This window comes from Haliotis rufescens, unplaced genomic scaffold (genome assembly GCF_023055435.1).
Source record: "Haliotis rufescens isolate VD_foot unplaced genomic scaffold, xgHalRufe1.0.p SCAF_1, whole genome shotgun sequence".
NCBI lineage: Eukaryota > Metazoa > Mollusca > Gastropoda > Lepetellida > Haliotidae > Haliotis > Haliotis rufescens.
The window spans coordinates 24,171,608-24,190,623 of NW_025963779.1; the positions used below are offsets into that span (position 1 = coordinate 24,171,608).

Sequence of the window (19,016 nt, forward strand, 5' to 3'; positions counted from 1 at the left end):
CAGATCCTGTGGGCCAGAAAGGGCCTTTATCCTACCCCATCCTTTACATGAACCGTTTTGTATGAAACATAACCTCACAATAAGATAGTCATTATGTGCCACAAAGTATCACTGAGCACTGAAACTTGGTAAATCACTGCAGAAAAGGGGGCAGCTCTCAAGTGTATCATTCTTTTATTCACAGTAGTGGGATGGCTAATAAGAAAAGAACATTAACTGAGCTGTAATGCATATCCATGAATGCATGTATTAGATTCAGCAAAAAAAAAAAAAGCTGCGTTTTGTAATAAAGTTTGCTTGGCCCAATGCATGACCGAGCTTGATTCATGCAGGGAGGGAGTATGAGCGAGAGACAACAGAGGATCCTTGGTGTGTTTGGATGTTCCTTGATGCTTGAAACACATGTATGAACCTTCACGACCTAAAATGTACCTGACACAAAGGCATGTTGGCCATACAAGTGTTTAGTTCAGCTATTCAGCTATAGTTGTTCACTTCTTACAACCAAGTTTGAAGGTTTGTCAGTGCACTGGGGGCTGCCAAGTCTGCATCTCCCCATCTTTTCGTCATGGTTGTTGAATGTCAAATCTTCGTATAAGCAGTTGGGAGACATCTTTGTTTGATTTGTTGTTTGAGCTTGTGTCAGGATGTCGCTGTTGTTCAGTTAGGTCCGGGATGCCGTGGGAGTAGGATATGGAACAGGTTCTGTCCATCCCATCATTAATCATGATGATGGAACACTTCAGCCATGGTGAATGTTTGCTTGTAGATTAGTGGTCTCTCCAGGACTGAAGGTTCATGTGAGCTCAAAGCCTGGGTCGTCCATGATTTTGTCCTTTTGTTTTCCGCCCATAAACTGTCATCTTCGACAGGGGCGGTCGGGTAGCCTAGTGGTTAAAGCGTTTGCTCGTCATGCCGAAGATTCGGGTTCGATTCCCGACATGGGTACAGTGTGTGAAGCCCATTTCTGGTGTCCCCCGCTGTGATATTGCTGGAATTTTGCTAAAAGCGGCGTAAAACCATACTCACTCACTCACTCACTCATCTTCGACGAAATTTGCATAAAGGGATGAATCTGAGACTTGAGAATGTTGAATAGATGTTTGATTGTACAAACCAGTATTCTTCAGATGCGCAGAGCAGTCATAAGTTGTGTCCATGTTATTACCTGGTTGATACAGGTGTCATGATAGTCTTGTCCTCATTCGTGCAAGTGGCCCCAGTCAAATATTGATTTGAGCTGTCAATGAAAAGCAAGCAATGAACATTTCTGAGTGTACAATTTAGTTTAAGATTATTTTTTTCTCTTTGCAGCCATGGAAGAGACCACTGAAAGGAATGGCTTCACTCCTATTAAACTACCTCCTAGTTCCGGCCCAAGGCCACATCGGTGTGAAGTCTGTCAGCGTTCTTTCCGAGAGATCGCCACCTTGAGGAAACACGAACAACTTCACCGAGCTGACAGACCCTACGTGTGTACGACATGCGGCAAGTCCTTTCTGTGGTCCTCCAATCTCAAGGTGCATGAACGAGTTCATACGGGTGAACGGCCATACAAATGCAAAATCTGCCATCGTTGCTTCACACAGTCAAATGATCTGCGTCGCCATGAGCGCAATGTCCACATGCGTGGCAAGCTTTACGGGTATAAAAGCGCTGGCAGACCAAACAGTCATGTTAACCTTGCTGCCTACCAAGCTTTTGCTCTCCAACAGAGGGCGCTTTTACAGCAAGCACTGACATACGAGAGCTTCATGCAGAATGCGGCTGCTGCATCTCATGTAAACTCCTTCCATCCTCACCCTCATCCACAAGCGATGATACAGAAACCGCATGAAACAATGTCTACCTCAGTCCCTAATCACAACCCCAAGGAAACTACCTCTGTGAGCCCAATCAAGTTGGAGCAAGTAACACCTCCTTCGACTCCAAGCGAGACAGATCCGGAAACACGGAACGGCCTGGAGAAGCGCTCCCTGTCCACGACCTCCCCTCACACCTCGGACAGCCTTCAAAGCCCCCTACCATCCAGCTACACGCCTCTGTCTGCTGGCTCTGCAGGTATGATACAGTCGCCTCCCCTACTTATGGCTTCGTCTGCGCCTCCAATGACATACGGGAAAGAGGAATACAGTAAGAATTGCTATTCTCCCTCGGTTCTGCAAGCTCGCAGAGCAAGCGAAAATGGTTATTCTCCCTACCACTATGGAAACGGCAACCTGTCACCTCATGGCTATGTGGCTAACCAACACAATCTACCTCAAGCCCATGGTCACATCACAACCTCCGAGAGCAGTCAGTCACAGGAAGACAAGACTTCTTCCTGTGACAAGGTAATGGACCTCAGCATGGGGAGCAAGAACAGCAGCGAGACACACGAATCGGATCTGGATGATGCAGACTTGAAGGCCAGTAATGGAGAACACATGCCACCACCAAAGACTCCCAGTGTGGAGTCGGAAAGTGACGGGAAGCGGGATGTGACAACTACCTCAGTGAGTCCGATGGCCGACTCAGGGATCCACCACTGTGAGCACTGCAACATATTCTTCTACGACTTCACAATGTACCATCTACATCAGAGTCTGCACTCCCCTTACCAAGAGCATCCCTTCTGCTGCCCGTCCTGCCAGAAGCGTTGCCAGGACCGGATTGAGTTCATGTTCCACATCGTGTGGCACGTAAAGTACCCCAACACCATCCCCAACTATCAGCCCTTCAAGGAGAGTTACCTCACCTCGTGAGAAGCCCTCTGCAAAATGGGTAAGTCCTTAGACTTTGGAAGTCTCCCCAGCCCTGGGCTGAATGTCGTTGCATGACAACCTCTATCTTCATTTCGTAATATGTTTTTGATTCTTTGTCAACAAGCCATTACCGTGGTGAGTCAGTGTAGTTACATGCTGCTTTTAGCAATATTCCAGGAACCGAGATTCGCTGTGCAGAGTTGCGTCCCTTGGGCACGCCAGAAACCTATGATTGTGGGTTCGAATCCCGGTTCGCCCCGATTATGTTTCTAGGTTTGTCAGCACCATACCCGTGCTCGTGGGTTTCACCGAAGTGGTAAACGTCTGAGACCTGCATCACTTCAGGCTTTCCTCCCACATTAAGCTGACACGCCGTGATATAACTGGAATACTGTTAAAAGGGGCGTTAAACCCAACTCACTCACTCACTCTAATGGTGTTATCAAAGCGGGGAATCGACACCAGGTGTCTTCAGCATAAAATGATAGTTCTTTTACTGTCATTCATCGCTATCATAGACATAAAGTAGTGACTGAGTGAGTGTGCAAGTGAATGAATGAATGTTCTGGAAAAGCTGTAACAATGTCAAGGCGGCCTGAGAACAGTCCGGTCATCAAAGTTGCCACAATTTTCTTCATAGTTGCATCCTCTAGACATAGGAGAATCCTATGATCGGGGTTTCGATTTCCAGATTGGCCCAGAGTTACGTTCTTTGTTTGTCAGCACCATACCTGTGCCATAAATATGCATTATGTTTTTCTCCAAACATTAACCTTACTCACTGTGATGCAACTGAAATACTGTTCAAAGCGGCGTAAAACCAAACTCACTCACTCACTCAAAACCCTCACCTGGAATAATGGACCAGACAAGGACACAGTCATAAAGGCCACATTTTGGAATAAATAGTTGGTTATACTAACTCCTATAAAAATAGTATTTTTCACTGTCCTGAAGATTTTATTTTGATACTATATTGCAGTCACGTATGAATAAAACCAAACTATGGCTTAAGATGTTAAACAGAAGAATATGAGGAAGCTTGGTGTATGTTATTCCTTTAAGCTGGATCAAGGTAAAATTACTAAATTATCTGCCATTTGCATTAATTACTTCCTTGTGAGAGCCTCTCATATGAAGGAACAGGGTGTAGTCATTAACACTCCTTGGAGGATTTCGTTATGAATTACATGACATCAAGACAATAAGAAGATAAGATGTCTCCTTGAAGAAAGAAATTAGTAGTATTAGGGCTGGTTAATGTGATAGAAACTAACAGGATAAGTCAAAAAGAATTGACTGTAGGGAATTGAAATTTGATGCAGATTATCATAGGAATAAATGAGTATTTGTAGAATATGGTCAAACCTGCAACCTGCAACCTTCCTTAGCTGACTGAAAAATATATTTTTTACGGCTTTAATTTTAATAGCCTCCCAAATCGGCATATCTGTCCAACCATAAATATTTAATGGTTTGCCCCCAAAAAACTGTTTGATTTCCTTCTATGGTTTGGGGTCATACTGCCGACGAAACTGTTGTTTTACAAGTTTGAACTTTTATGCAAAACGATAACTGAATCAGCCATGGGTTTTTTTCCAAATTGATCACAAGGGATGATACTGGGAGTGATCAAATTAACCCCTATGTGTATCGTTCCATGTTTCTTCGATAACATCATTTGCTATTTTGCAAATCTTTTGTGTAGGTGTAAATCATGAAATGTTAATATGAGCATTGACCTTTCTGGATACGTAAGCTTGATACTCCTTGTAGAAAGTTTACATTAAATTTTTTCATGCCAATGCCATTTGACACTGACACCATCTGCTAATGTATGTAACCTACACATTCACTCACTTGATGTCTTCATGATGACGAGATGATGAAGTATTCATCATCATTATCACCAATAAAATACTTGGAAACTTGAGCTGATTGTCAGCTACAGGAAGGATTATGCTCTATTCACACGCTCCTGCCCAGGTACTTGTTATGGTTAGGTAGCCCATCAGTCAGAAACTCAAAGATATTGAACCAATTCCCTATATGGACACAATGTTTTGATGCACATATCGTGGTGTTATTGCTTGAAGCAGTGTAAACCTGTCACACCCACTGTAATGTATTATGAATTAGGTAATATATATCGATGAACATCATTTGGAGTAGCCTAGTGGTTAAGGTGTTCGCTCATCATGCCCATATCGTGGTGATATTGCTGGAAGCAGTGTTAACCCGTCACACCCACTGTAATGTATTATGAATTAGGTAATATATATAGATGAACATCATTTGGAGTAGCCCAGTGGTTAAGGTGTTCGCTCGTCATGCCCATATCGTGGTGATATTGCTGGAAGCAGTGTTAAACCGTCACACCCACTGTAATGTATTATGAATTAGGTAATATATATAGATGAACATCATTTGGGGGAGCATGGTGGTTGAAGCATTCGCCTGTTACGCTGAAGACACAGGTTCTGTGCCCCAAATGGGCACAGTGCATGAAGCCTACTTCTGGTGGCCCCTGTTGCGATATTGCTGGAATATAAAAAGCAAATATAAAAGCAGCGTAAAACCATACTCACTCACTCACTCACTCACTCACTCACTCACTCACTCACTCACTCACTCACTCACTCACTCACTCACTCATGACAGCGAGTCCTTTCAGAATTGTTATTTTTCAGTTCCTTTTCAATTCATATGGCATTATTAATACATGTATAACTTTCATGCATTTGTGCATAGCGGACATCATGGCACACATGTGGTTGCGCATATTTAGTGGCACAAAGAGCTGTGATGCAATGAGGACACCCACCCCCGACCCACACACAATAAAAGTGCAATAATCTTGAACGCGATGTTTTACCCCATTTCAGCTCACCTGTGATGCATTAAATGTTCATTGAATTGTTGCATCCCCGGTGCTCAGAACTTTTAATTTATACTAATTCTGCAACATCTGTAAACGAATTACATAATTGTTATTTTCAAAATGTCTGCCATTGCTGTCTTGTAATCCCATTGGAAGACTTCAGTGGTATTGTATTATTGATTTTGTTATTTTGTTACTTTTACAGGTTGGTCGTGCAAGACGGGACATAAAAGCAGGAAAGTCTTACTTTGAGCGTGCAAGGGAGCTAAATCACATAGCACGGCTAGTAACCTATGACAGGCATAATTTTGTTTGCAGGATGGAAAGGAAAATATGGTGCATTTATTATACAAAATTTTCTTCAAACTTTCATATTAGATTTATTCCTTCTGTCCGTTTTGTTATGCTAGTCATAGTAACAAAAACTTGCCATGTCTATAATTACTTTGAATTCTATTCATTGAAGAGTTCCTTGTTCAAGGGAGACAATCATGTATTGGTTGAACTTGTATTGATAAGGAGTTGTGACCAAAAATGCAAAACATAGGTGTTTGGTTGCAAGATTACAGTGATAAAATGCAGGGGCGGTGACCCTTTTGTACATGTTTTGGTGTGCCATTAGAAATTTGTGTTGACTATGGAGTGAGATTTCATGAATTTTGTGGTTCCGGTGTCTTGTTTACAGAGAAGTAAGAAATATCTCGGATGGTTGTCTTTAAAGTTAGTTGTGCTAGCAACTACCGGTGACAGAATACATGACACAGAGCTTTTGGGTTGAGATTCGTAAATGATGGAAGTTTTCGCGTTCCCCTTTTTTCATGTGTCTTGTCAGTTTTTTGTTTTAAGGACAAATCCTTTTTGTTTTGTGCTTTGGTTTACATTCTCTGCCTTTATGCCAGGGACGTACATTACTAAGATATTCCCAATATTTCCTTGACCCTGTCATCAACAGTCAGTACCTCAGTGGTAACGATTTTCCTGCATTTGAAGCTACCTCAAGGATGTTTAAGGAAGTTTGTTATTTAAAAAATTGAATCATGAATGAAGTACGGGTACTCATTACTCTACCAGAAGTTGATATGCTCATTCTTTAGGGGATCCAGGTTGAAGTGTTCTACCTCTGTACAAAGCTACAAAGCTTTTTAATAAGTCAGCTGTTTTAGTTTGTTAACAATATAAACACAACATATTTTCTTTCGTTTATTGCATCTTGTTATTCAACAAATTGAATATTTTATATGAACTGAAGAAACTTTCAAATTCCAATTTTTTCACAATTATTCTGTATTATTTTGTTTCTGTTTACAAAATATGTTCTCATATGGTATGGTTGTACATTCATTATAAAAAATGTATACTATCTGAAATGTCACAGTTGACAATTTCGCCTGTTCTACAGCCATGTTTCAGATTGTCAACTGAATGCTATGTCATAAGCAAGATTAATCATGTGGTAAATTTGTATGAATATGTTAAGAATAATCATAATCTTTTTAAGTTGGAACGGTATGGAAGAAAATGTTTTTACGGATGGTTCAACAATCTTAATCTGTTTAATAGATTTACATATATATATGTACATTTACTTTAAAAGAGCTATGTTGATGAATATAGAGGTTTCATTTTATTAAAAATTATTATAAATTTTAAAACATTGCTAAATTGCAAAGTATTTTATAAAATGAATCCAAATTTGGTGCTAATATATCAACAGATGATCCATCTGAAGAAACAATTTTCTGAATATTGTCATTCAGTCTGAACTAAATGTTCTCAATCGTTGATAATTCCTTACCGTTCCATTATTTCTCTAAGCTGATGATCCTACTCATCATCCTATACAAATTTCCCTTTCTTGACAGGGATTGTTAGCCCATACAGATCAGGGACTTTTCCATGCATGCATAACACACTCTCAGTGTATGTAATTCAGGCTACATCTGTGTTTGTGTGGATGAGGAACAGCTATTCTGAAAACTACTTATCATATCTAAGTATATTTCCTCATGATCTCTTGAATTTCTGCTGATTAATAACACATGTACTTGTCATACAAGGCAATCCCTGACAGCCGACTGTCAGGCAGGGAGCCAGGATACAGGCATGTGTCATTATAAAGGCAGGAAATGGTAGTTACAGGAATTTGACCCTGAAATTATAAAAGGCCAACTTGTTTTACTGATTCTTCTACTGTTAAATTTCAAAAAGAAATTGCAGAATAAAATGAAAGTATTTACTTCAATTAACAGTCCAGTCAAAAAAATACCACATGTTTTAAGTAAACAGCAAGAGACTTATTTTATTTATAAACCATTCAAAATTTCTTAAGTCAAGAAACATCAAATATTTTCATTCTGTGAAAGGATGTAATGAAAAGTAAACTAAAATTATGGAATATCTGTGTAAAATAAGTTTCTTTTTAACATCGAATTGTGTAGAACAACCTGCCGTCAGTCTAACATGTTGTCGAGGGTACTTGGCTCACCTGATGTGATCGAGTGAGCATGTGCAGGCATCTCTCGTCATTACCCACAAAGCACTGCTCTTCTTCATGCTGTGTAAGAACTTTTATGAAATGTGCTAAAAACTTCATACAGGTTTAATGAATAATGTTATAAGAAGATTTTTGAATATACAAATATTATTTTCTTCATAAAACAGTTACATTGACTGCATTTTGCCTGACATCTAGAGTGAACTAAGGATATTCTATCTTTTATTACTTCCAAGGTCTGATTGAATTTGAATTTTAAATGAAACCTATAATTTTGTTTCCATGTTTTGGAGAATATGTCACAATTTGACTGAAATCCACATCACATTTCAAAGTTGTCACCTAATTTATGAATTGCTTCAGATTTCTTCATTTGGACCATGAAGTTGCATGTGAGCTGCAGTACTTTAAACATGATAAGTGTATTGGATTGTTACGAAAACTATCATACCTCAAATTTATAGGTAATATATTAATATAACTTATTTTTAATGTCTTCATTTTTTTCTTTTCTTATTTGAGAAGTCCTCAGGAACATGACATTCATTATTGAGCTCAGGATCATGAACCGTTATTCCTACAAAGGTGCAGGGCTGCCAGCAATTCAGGGAGAATCACAACATAGCTTTATGAGAGTATTTTGTATCATATTTTCAACAACATTAATTGAAATGATTTCATAATGACATTATGATTGTCTACAATAATAGGAAAACTAGTGTGTTTAACTTAAAGAGTATTATGTGGTTTAGTCTTCAAATGCTTTTTAATCAAAAATTTGCTGAAAACGAAATACGTTTTTTAATTTTGTGAAATTTTCCGCTTTCTTTTATTATTGTTAGGAAGACAAGCTAATCTTCTGACATACTTACTCCAGATCTATTAGAGAGTAGAAACATTAATATCAAGATTTTTTTCAAATGAGTATGTAGACTTACTTTTAAATTGATGTTGATGTTTATTGTTAACTTTTAAAACTTTGATGTCATGATGTTATACACATGTGTAGAAACAATTCTTTATTTAAATTCTTTACTATACACTAGAGTAAGTTTATCTGTCAATTGATTTGAAGTTTGTTCTTAACTACCTCAATTTCCACACCAATTACCATGAAAAGTGTTTGACTTCTTTTGATGAATTTCATGAAAAGTAGCAATGTCGCGTTTCATGTTGGATGTTGTAAGTGTGTCCTATTAATAAAAAAAAGCATAGTAGACAATTAGATATTTCAATATCTTGAGTTGGGACTATCCCCGAGTGGGAAGTGGTAGCACTGTTTGATCTCAGTGTAACCGTGTTCCTCCGTGTTCTATCTTTCTGTGGATGTAGATTAAGGTGTATGTACATATCCCAACCTTTCTCCAACACTTGGACGAAAGAAACTTGACCTACCTCAGTAAATTTCAAATGGATTTCAGGTATTTTCTTTCCTTTGATTATGTATTGCATCTTGTTCTAGAGCATATGTGCTTTTAGTATTGAAGAAAAATGCTGTGAATACTTGCTATTTGTTTGTATTTCAGTATAGCATGTCTCCATGGTAACTATTTATAGTAGAGTGCATTCGTAGTAAGGAAAATGATAGCAATTCTAACTAATCAGTACCACTGTCTTTTGTTTTTGAATTTAGAAACTATTATAAAAAAGCAATCCATCTGAAAATATGCCCATTTCTGTTTAATTTACTGCAACTTTCCTGCCCTAGTGTTAAGGAGAAACAGTTATCACTATAAACTGGAGTTACCATGGAAACATCTCTACTGATTGACCAGCATTTTAGTATTTACATCATGCATAGTGCTGTAATATATGCCTTTTGCCTTACCTTTTGTTTGACCTTTCAACTTGAATTTTGTGGAAACACCCAAAAAAATATTTGAACACATGTGTCCATCTCAATGTGTATACATGAACTGTTTTGTGCTGTAGGGTTGAAACTTTGTATTTTGTGCTATCTTGCTCAATGATACCGTGATGCAAATAGCATAAGATTTTGGAGGATTCTCCAATTTTTATTTACCATTGTACTGTTTGACTATTTCCTTCGTTGTACACATTGTTACTGAAATGTTAAGTTAGGTTCATAGGCCGGTCAAATCTACCTAATTGCCATATTACAATTGTAACTGATTTCGTTAAACTGCTCAACATGCAGTGGATGTAGGTATTAAATCCAAGTTTCTAATCAGCCTCACTGGAATTAACAACAATTTTCTTTAATATTTGCTTCTCTTTAACGTTTAACGCCTTATGCATATGAGTCCTAAGGCCTATATTGCATGTATACCAAAGACTAGGCCTACATTGTTCTGATGATGTTGTTATGGCGACAGTGGGTATGTAGGCCCTTGTCCTAGTAGATATATTTTGTTAGCCAAGTCTGTTGTTTACGATCCCATTGTTCCAATAGGGGTTAAATACAGCATGCTTCTATGCTCTGCCAGGGACAGACTGTCCTCTGCTCACATAGACTACACTTTAATGCAATTATTTCCTCGAAAGTTTATCAAATAAAACTTACTGTCAAGTAAATTGGATTTCAAAAATTTAGTTCTTGAACTGGATAATAATTTTCTGGACTTCAAAACCATTTGATTTTCTTTTTTTGAATTTTGAAAAGTATAATTTTTGCATGAGTGTAGATCTATAATCAAATCAAATGTATCGCCCATGGGGGCATCTCTCAGGTTAACAAAAATCAGGATTGATTTACACATATAACTATATAGAAATACCTCTCTTGTACATGGTACTGTGTGTTCCATATTATAGATGTTCATGTATTTTACCTTACCTGTATTTACAATGATATTTCAACTGTGTACATTGATCTAATAGCAAGGCTATGTGTGTAACCCTTTCTGCTTCCTAGAAGGCAAAGTTTATGGATATTTATGGCTTTTACTAGATATTACCTATTTCTGTTCACTGTGAGACAAACACTGTTAGGAAAGGGACAATGTCTGGTGTACAGAGACTTGAAGGAAGGGGAGGTTATCCTTGTCTTACCAGGGGAGATAACTATGTTTGTATCACAGAGGAGAGCTTGTGCATTTACATATGTGATACTTCAAGTAGCTCAGCGGTTCAAGTCTTGAAAAATATGCATTTGTACAGCTATTTGTATTGTCTAGTTCGCTTCATCACATTTTCCAAATTATTATCATGTGTCATAGTTGTAGGAACATTGTTTGTGTTATACATCCCTAGGGCATCAATAGTGCTACATGATCAGGCTTGTTCTGGGGAACAAAGAGCACCAATGTTCAGTTGGATATGATACTGTTCAGCAGAATCACCATGTATTCATCACCCTTTAAACTCAATTACTCACGAGTAATGAATTAGATTTAAAATCTATTGAACTTCATTCCCAGTCAATTTGGATTTCATGTTTTTTCTTTCGAAATCAAACTTTTTACCAAAGTAGCGCTTTCAACAGAATGTCAAGAGTCTCATGTCGTTTTTACGTGACAATAGAGCAATCAGCAAGCCTTCTTTAAATGGAGACTGTTCACTAGAATACGTCGTCACAGCAAGTTGATTATATATTTAGGCCTGAAGGAATATTTGCTCAGCCCAGGGTACCTGAATCAATATACTTTCATAATGGTATACGTGAAGTTAATTTATGTTTTTAATTTTATCCTGCATACTTGAAGCAATTTTTTTGACTGAAATGGTGATGGTACAGAATGGGAAGTAGATAAAGAACAACTGGACATACAGGTGTGTTTGTTTAACAGAAGAAGTCTGTGTCTACGATAACAAGATCATTCATGACCATTGTGTATATGTCATCCATAATCACATTGTAACCAGCCTCGGAGTCACTCAACTCTCAGTTTGTGTTCTCAGAACGCGTTATGAGGAACAGTGGCTATTCTCGCTGTCTAATGAATTCAGGGCGTGATTGGAGCATGGCCAAATGTTTGTGAATGAAAACCGGTGAATGAGAGGTCATTTATAGGGCAGGCCCTCTTCAGTTAATTTGTTACTGAACTAGAGTTAAAAAAACATACTTTTGTTCAACTTGTTTACTTTGTGTTCATTTTGACTGACCTGATAATCCCAGTTGATGGCTTAGGAAACAAGCTCATTCAAAGAAATGGAATGATCCTTTCCGTTTCAAGGTGATTTAGGTTGTATTATAGCACCTGTGGTTATATTTTTTTGTTATTTGATAATTGGGGTACAACAAAGTTTTAAAAAAAGGCAAATTAGCTATTTGGGAACATAGCTTGATGTTGGTTCCATTGAGTTTGTTTTGGTGTTTGTGAAACAGCAGATTTGTTAATCAAGATATTTTACTGTTTTTTTAAATATTACTTTATGATTACCCCAGGTAATTTGAAGAAGTCTCGTGACCTGTTTATTTTGTGGTTTTTTTGTTTGATTGATTTTGAGTGAGTGAGGGTGACTGGGTGAATGTGTCTCTTCAGCTGAACCAGACTCATTTTGTAATGTGGCCAATCGATTTTTAGTTCTTGTTTTATAGATCAACCACTTGCAAAAGCCAAATATGACGGAAGCCCTGATAAAAAACAAAACCAGTAGCCCGTTTAACAGGGAACCTAGTCCGCGATTGTGATTCAGTTTCATTTGAGTGATAAGATGATTTCAAGTCTGAATTTTCCTTCTTGCATATTTAGACAGTGATGACAGACAAAAGACCTTATTACCATCTCTTGAAGCCAAACTGGCTATTAGAGGAGCCCTGCCTGCAGGTCTTGAAGAAATATTTAAAAACAGAAATCTTTAAAGATGTTATCAGCACATTATCACATGATCTGTACAAAATAATGGGGGAAAAGATCTATTTATTTGTGAAAGTTAATCATATTCATGTCATCTTCAAATTTGAAGATGCTTTGGGTTTTTTAGTTAATCGGTATTATTTTTGTCTAAGTTGATAAATTTCTTGCAAGGTTTTGAAGTTTCGGCTTTCATCGGGCTGGTAGAGTTGAAGAAGAATGATTGGTGGATGTTTTTTTAATGTTCAATACTCAGTTATTGTTTATTTTCAGACATTAACAATTTTTCAATATATCAAAATTGAAAATTATTATGGGGCTGATTTTTGTTAAGGGATTAATTTGACAAGCGTTACCAATCTTATCCAGGCTAGATGACCAGATATGCCTGTCTCTATTTATTCTACCATGTGTCATATTCCTCTTAGAGGTTCTAAAAAAACAGAAATCCTTTTTAAGTCTAGTATCACTAGGACTCTAAATGTGGAGAGTTAATGTTGATCTCTGAATAGCAAGAGGCATTCAGAAAAATAGTTACTCCAAAACTTAACTGTTTCATAAGAGATTCAGAACTAAAATTGTACATTTGTGAATTTTCTGAAAACAAATTAAGACTTGAAGCTAGTTATGTTTGTAAGAGTCATGAATGATAACATGCTTGTGAGTGATGTTAGCCAAGCCTGTCTGCTTTGTTAGATATCAGTTGTAGATGTAGATCGTGAATTGTCATGCTTTCTGTATAGAGGCTTCTGTAGGCTGTCATGCCTGTGCAATCCAGTAGTGCTTTCTGTGTTCACATAATGTTTGTATAGCTCATTCAGCATATTGTCCCATCAGTGAAGACAGCGGTCATTGTTTCCGAGTTCTGCCTGGTTGGATGACAAGACTACTATAACCACAGGCTTTGATTTGTACTGCTATTGGCTTTTGAATAGTGAAGTATTTTCTAAATGGTCAGTTGGACCCGGTGACTTATGAAAATATCTTGGTGTCATGGGTGTTTTTCAAGGGTGGAATTTGAATTTTATGAAAACATAACCATTGACCGGTGAAAGACCACCACTATTGGCGGGAGGATTGGTGCCTGAATATGACCTGTGACCAGTGTCGGGAAGAAGGAGGGACAACATGCTTTGTTTAATCAGAACTCTTGACTTGAATCCGTGTATTGTAGTGGTATACATGCATACTGGTACTATATATAGTATATATAGCTTGTACAGTAATAACCTCACCCCTGAATGTACCAGTGAATTCTCCCATTATGTTAGGACTATGCACTAATGAGGAAGAGTCCATTTGGATTTGTGGGTGTTTGGGAGTTGAAACTGTCGTTGCCATATTTGAGTACATGTATATGCTAGATATTGGTACATTTACAAATGTAGTTGTGTAAGTGTGTTTGTCTTACAGATTCTCTTGCCTATGATATCGCACAACATTTGCTCAGTATACTACGTTTCTTGTTGCGATTCAATGTATTTTCAACTCTTTTGAAAAATTGCATTGTTTAATTGTTCCTTGTTAAGCCTTTTCCATGTTTAAAATGTCAACAATATTTCTCTTTTATTTCAAATCCATACAAGAACTGTTTTCCTCAAGCAAATAGTCACAATGATTAAGTGCTACAAAAAGCCTACTGTAGTCTTTTTAGTATTAGAATGGTTATTGAAAATATTGCAGTATGAATGTCTGGAAACCTTATTTTTCTTCATAATATATGCCTTTCACTTTTGATTACTTTTTGTGAGCGCTATTGTTTGGTTACTTGTTCGGTTACTTTTTCAGACCTCTGACCTTGCTCACGTTCATGCTCAGCAGGAACTTACCATTCAAGATTGCATTTAAAGGAATGCTTGAGGAAATCTGGTTTTGAATCATGTTTTTCTATGGATTTCTCCATGTATGTGCGTGTTCAATGTTGCATCTCAGGAGTACCATTTTGGCTACATAATACACTCATAAACCATAAAATCAAATAAATCAAACTGTCGGTTTGAAAGCCTCCATACCCGCCAACTTCCCTCCCTCCATTCCTAGCTTCTCTTGACAAAAAGATTTTTCCATCAGATTCAGTTGAAAAGCAACTCACATTGTCATGTCATGTTCAATGTTCAATTCAAAACGGGTACTTGGCATTAAGTCATTTATTTGATTTTGTGGTCTTGAACTTTCTGACGAGCTGGAACCCATACGGGTGCTGTTGGCCATCTTCCGTAGCTTGTATGACTATATTGGAGGGTTGTTTATGTGAATAAGTATCATGCACCAACTGGTCGTGTGGCGTTTCAGCTCGGATGTTTTTACTTTCAATTTCTTGTATTGATGGATGCATTAAGCCAGCATCAGACTAGTTGTGACGAGTCAGGGGCAGAGCTGAAGGAGTTGACACTCAATACAACTGTCATTCATCAATGTAAACCAGCATTCTCCCATACCAACAATTGTGCATGCCATGTCTTTCAAGACAATATCGCCAACTCATCTCTCACCCTCTCCTCCCACTCAACAGTGTTAATCAAAACCCTGCACCTCATTTTTACTTTGACCCCATCATCTCTAGTTGCCATCCATCCATCTACCCTGCCTACACCCATTGCCTGATGGCTGCCTCATTCCAGCAGTGCCTCCATGTTACCGATTTACATGTTCTCCAGCACTTCATTCTGCCCTGCCCTGCCCTGCCCTGCCCTGCCCTGCCCTGCCCTGCCCTGCCCTGCCCTGCCGCGCCCTGCCCACCAGCACAGTCTCAGGTCCCCACCCCCAACCCTATAAAGATCCTGTGGAGGCAACACTTCAGCTGGAGCTGCAGGTCCAGTATCAAATCCTCGACCTACCCCTTCATACCCTGTAAAGATCCTGTGTAGGCAACCCTTCAGTTAAAGGTGCTTGTCCAGTATCAAATCCTCGACCTGCCCCTCAATAAAATAGATCCTGTGTAGGCAAGGCTTCAGCTACAGCTCCTACTTCAGTGTCATATCCTGGTCTTGCCCACATCACTCTGATGCTGTGCAGTCAGCTTCCATCCTTCCTTTTGTAGTAGTGTTCATATAGTGAAGTGAGTCCATTCACTCGGGGGAGGTTCTGTTTGATCCTAGTGCTGCCACCTGGTTGAATTGATGAGCACATCTCCACACCATACCAGTGTAATGATTTCAAGTTTATTGCATGTTTCTGGAATCAGATTAAGTGTCTTGCAAGAACTATCATGCAAAGAATACATGTTACACTGTCATTGTTTTGCTCCAAATAATATAATTTATACCAGTTAGTGACTTTTTATTTTAATGTTAAGTGCAACATCATTCACCCAACTAAGTGGCAGCATAGAATCAAGGGGAGAGAACCAGCCTGATCTCTTGTTTATTATTTGACGTATTATGAAACGGGTGCCATAGATGTTAGGCAGCTTATGCAGCATTTCTGCCTCTCCTTATGATTTGTTGTTTCTTCTTATTTACTATATTTGTGACTGCTTGATTTGCTGTCTGTACGTCTCACCTTGTGATGGGGACCATGTTTGGCTTCTATAGAAATTTGGCCTCATTGAAAGCTCTCCTATGTCTTAACACTGCTGACTTTAATTCTATATTTATGAAACAATTCAGGGATGATATGATTGACTTGAAGTCACCAGTGTTTGGTCAGTGTTTTTATTTTGGTATTTATTGTTTTTGCAGATATTGACAGCAAATCAAGCTTATCTTGTACACCTTGTAGTTTTGTGTGCTTCACTATTATTTTGTCCTCAAAAACATGAGGTTCTACATATGCTTTGCAAGGAACATTAGGATAAGAAATATTTGAAGTTAAGAAATTATAATTGTAAGGCATAAAAACTTGATCTGGTATTAATTGTGTTTGCAGAAATGAATGTTTTATGCTATGTTGTTGAGCTCAAAAAGAAAATTAGGATTTAATCAGAAAATTTAATCAGAACTTCGTGTTTTTGACATATTTAACATTCTGCACCTAAAGGGCATTCAACTTGTACCAAGCTTATGGTGAAGGTTGTTAACTGTACTGCTGTTTCATCCAGTGGAGGAAGTTAACTCACTCACACATTGATATGCTTTAACAATGTGCACCATCATGTAATCACTGTATGTGCTTTCAATGTTGGAGCCCTTTAAGTACAAATAATGTTGATTAGAGTGATTGTATATATTCTAAATTCAAGGTATGCATCCTTATGTGTGGATACATTAAGAAAGATAAAACTGTTGTCTGTATTCAGCTGACGTGTAGTAATTCTTTCGGAGTCTACCTCATGTTACTACTTCAGGGTGTGCACGGGCAGTTGTTTCAGGTTTCAACAGGGAAAAGATAGGGACTTGTTGACAACCTTGTCACATCCCTCATTTGATGAATTTTATTATTGAATGTCACTCTTAGTTTTATATAGGTTTTAGTTTGTATTACTCTTAGGGATCAGCTAACACTGTAGTTTTTAATATTGTTATTACTATGATAAATGTGCATTTTGCTGCCTCACTCGGTATTTACATTTATTGTTACTTGTAATAGTTAACAACATAAAGTTACTCTTAACCATCTTCTTGTGTTGTGTTTTCATGGTCCATGCCTATAGTGCATTTCGATGTTTGTGCTTCATTTAATAGATTCATTTGTCACAAAGACTGTGAGAGAGACCAGTTGAATGTCATAGTTGGCACTGTCACTCCGACATGACTACAGCAGGCTGCACCATGGCATTAGACCTGAAGCAGGCCACCTGTTCTGTTCATTGACTCATTTATGGTGGGAATCGACACATGCACTCATTCTAGAGGTAGCGTCATGTTACAGCTGCTGTTGTAACCGTTGATGGATGTTCTTAAAGACACAGGAAAGTGCCACCCAAGAACTATGTTAAGACTGGCTTTGGTGTTGAACTGATGCCACACAACCCTATATTGAGACAGGCTCAGGTGTTGAACTGATGCACCACAACCCTATGTTGGGACAGGCTCAGGTGTTGAACTGATGCCACACAACCCTATGTTGGGACAGGCTCAGGTGTTGAACTGATGCCACACAACCCTATATTGAGACAGGCTCAGGTGTTGAACTGATGCACCACAACCCTATGTTGGGACAGGCTCAGGTGTTGAACTGATGCCACACAACGCTATATTGAGACAGGCTCAGGTGTTGAACTGATGCCACACAACCCTATGTTGGGACAGGCTCAGGTGTTGAACTGATGCCACACAACGCTATATTGAGACAGGCTCAGGTGTTGAACTGATGCCACACAACGCTATATTGAGACAGGCTCAGGTGTTGAACTGATGCCACACAACGCTATATTGAGACAGGCTCAGCTGTTGAACTGATGCCACACAACCCTATGTTGGGACAGGATCAGCTGTTGAACTGATGCCACACAACGCTATGTTGGGACAGGCTCAGGTGTTGAACTGATGCCACACAACGCTATGTTGGGACAGGCTCAGGTGTTGAACTGATACCAGACAATCCTCTGTTGAGACAGGCTCAGGTGTTGAACTGATGCCACACAACCCTATGTTGGGACATGCTCTGGTGTTGAACTGATGCCACACAACCCTCTGTTGAGACAGGCTCAGGTGTTGAACTGATGCCACACAACCCTATGTTGGGACAGGCTCAGGTGTTGAACTGATGCCACACAATCCTATGTTGAGACAGGCTCAGGTGTTGAACTGATGCCACACAACCCTATGTTGGGACATGCTCAGGTGTTGAACTGATGCCACACAATCCTCTGTTGGGACATGCTCAGGTGTTGAACTGATGCCACACAACGCTATGTTGGGACAGGCTCAGGTGTTGAACTGATGCCACACAACCCTATGTTGGGACAGGCTCAGGTGTTGAACTGATGCCACACAACCCTATGTTGAGACAGGCTCAGGTGTTGAACTGATGCCACACAACCCTATGTTGAGACAGGCTCAGGTGTTGAACTGATGCCACACAACCCTATGTTGGGACAGGCTCAGGTGTTGAACTGATGCCACACAACCCTATGTTGGGACAGGCTCAGGTGTTGAACTGATGCCACACAACCCTATGTTGGGACAGGCTCAGGTGTTGAACTGATGCCACACAACCCTATGTTGGGACATGCTCAGGTGTTGAACTGATGCCACACA

General features: G+C 38.9%; 1 protein-coding gene across 4 annotated transcripts in view; it reads left to right on the forward strand.

The window, feature by feature from the left end:
- The window catches only part of LOC124131646 (zinc finger protein Xfin-like), a 59,165-nt gene extending 41,733 nt beyond the window's left edge, over nucleotides 1-17,432 (forward strand). For 3 of the 4 annotated variants that reach the window (XM_046495066.2, XM_046495068.2, XM_046495067.2), the window contains exons 2-3: nucleotides 1,315-2,763; nucleotides 5,831-17,432. In XM_046495066.2, the coding sequence (XP_046351022.1) occupies nucleotides 1,317-2,744 (1,428 nt within the window). In that variant the 5' untranslated portion in view covers nucleotides 1,315-1,316 and the 3' untranslated portion in view covers nucleotides 2,745-2,763; nucleotides 5,831-17,432. Of the gene's footprint in view, nucleotides 1-532; nucleotides 752-1,314; nucleotides 2,764-5,830 lie in introns of those variants that run through there. The other variant, XM_046495065.2, reaches the window with a different exon arrangement.
- The last annotated feature ends 1,584 nt before the right edge of the window (nucleotides 17,433-19,016 follow it).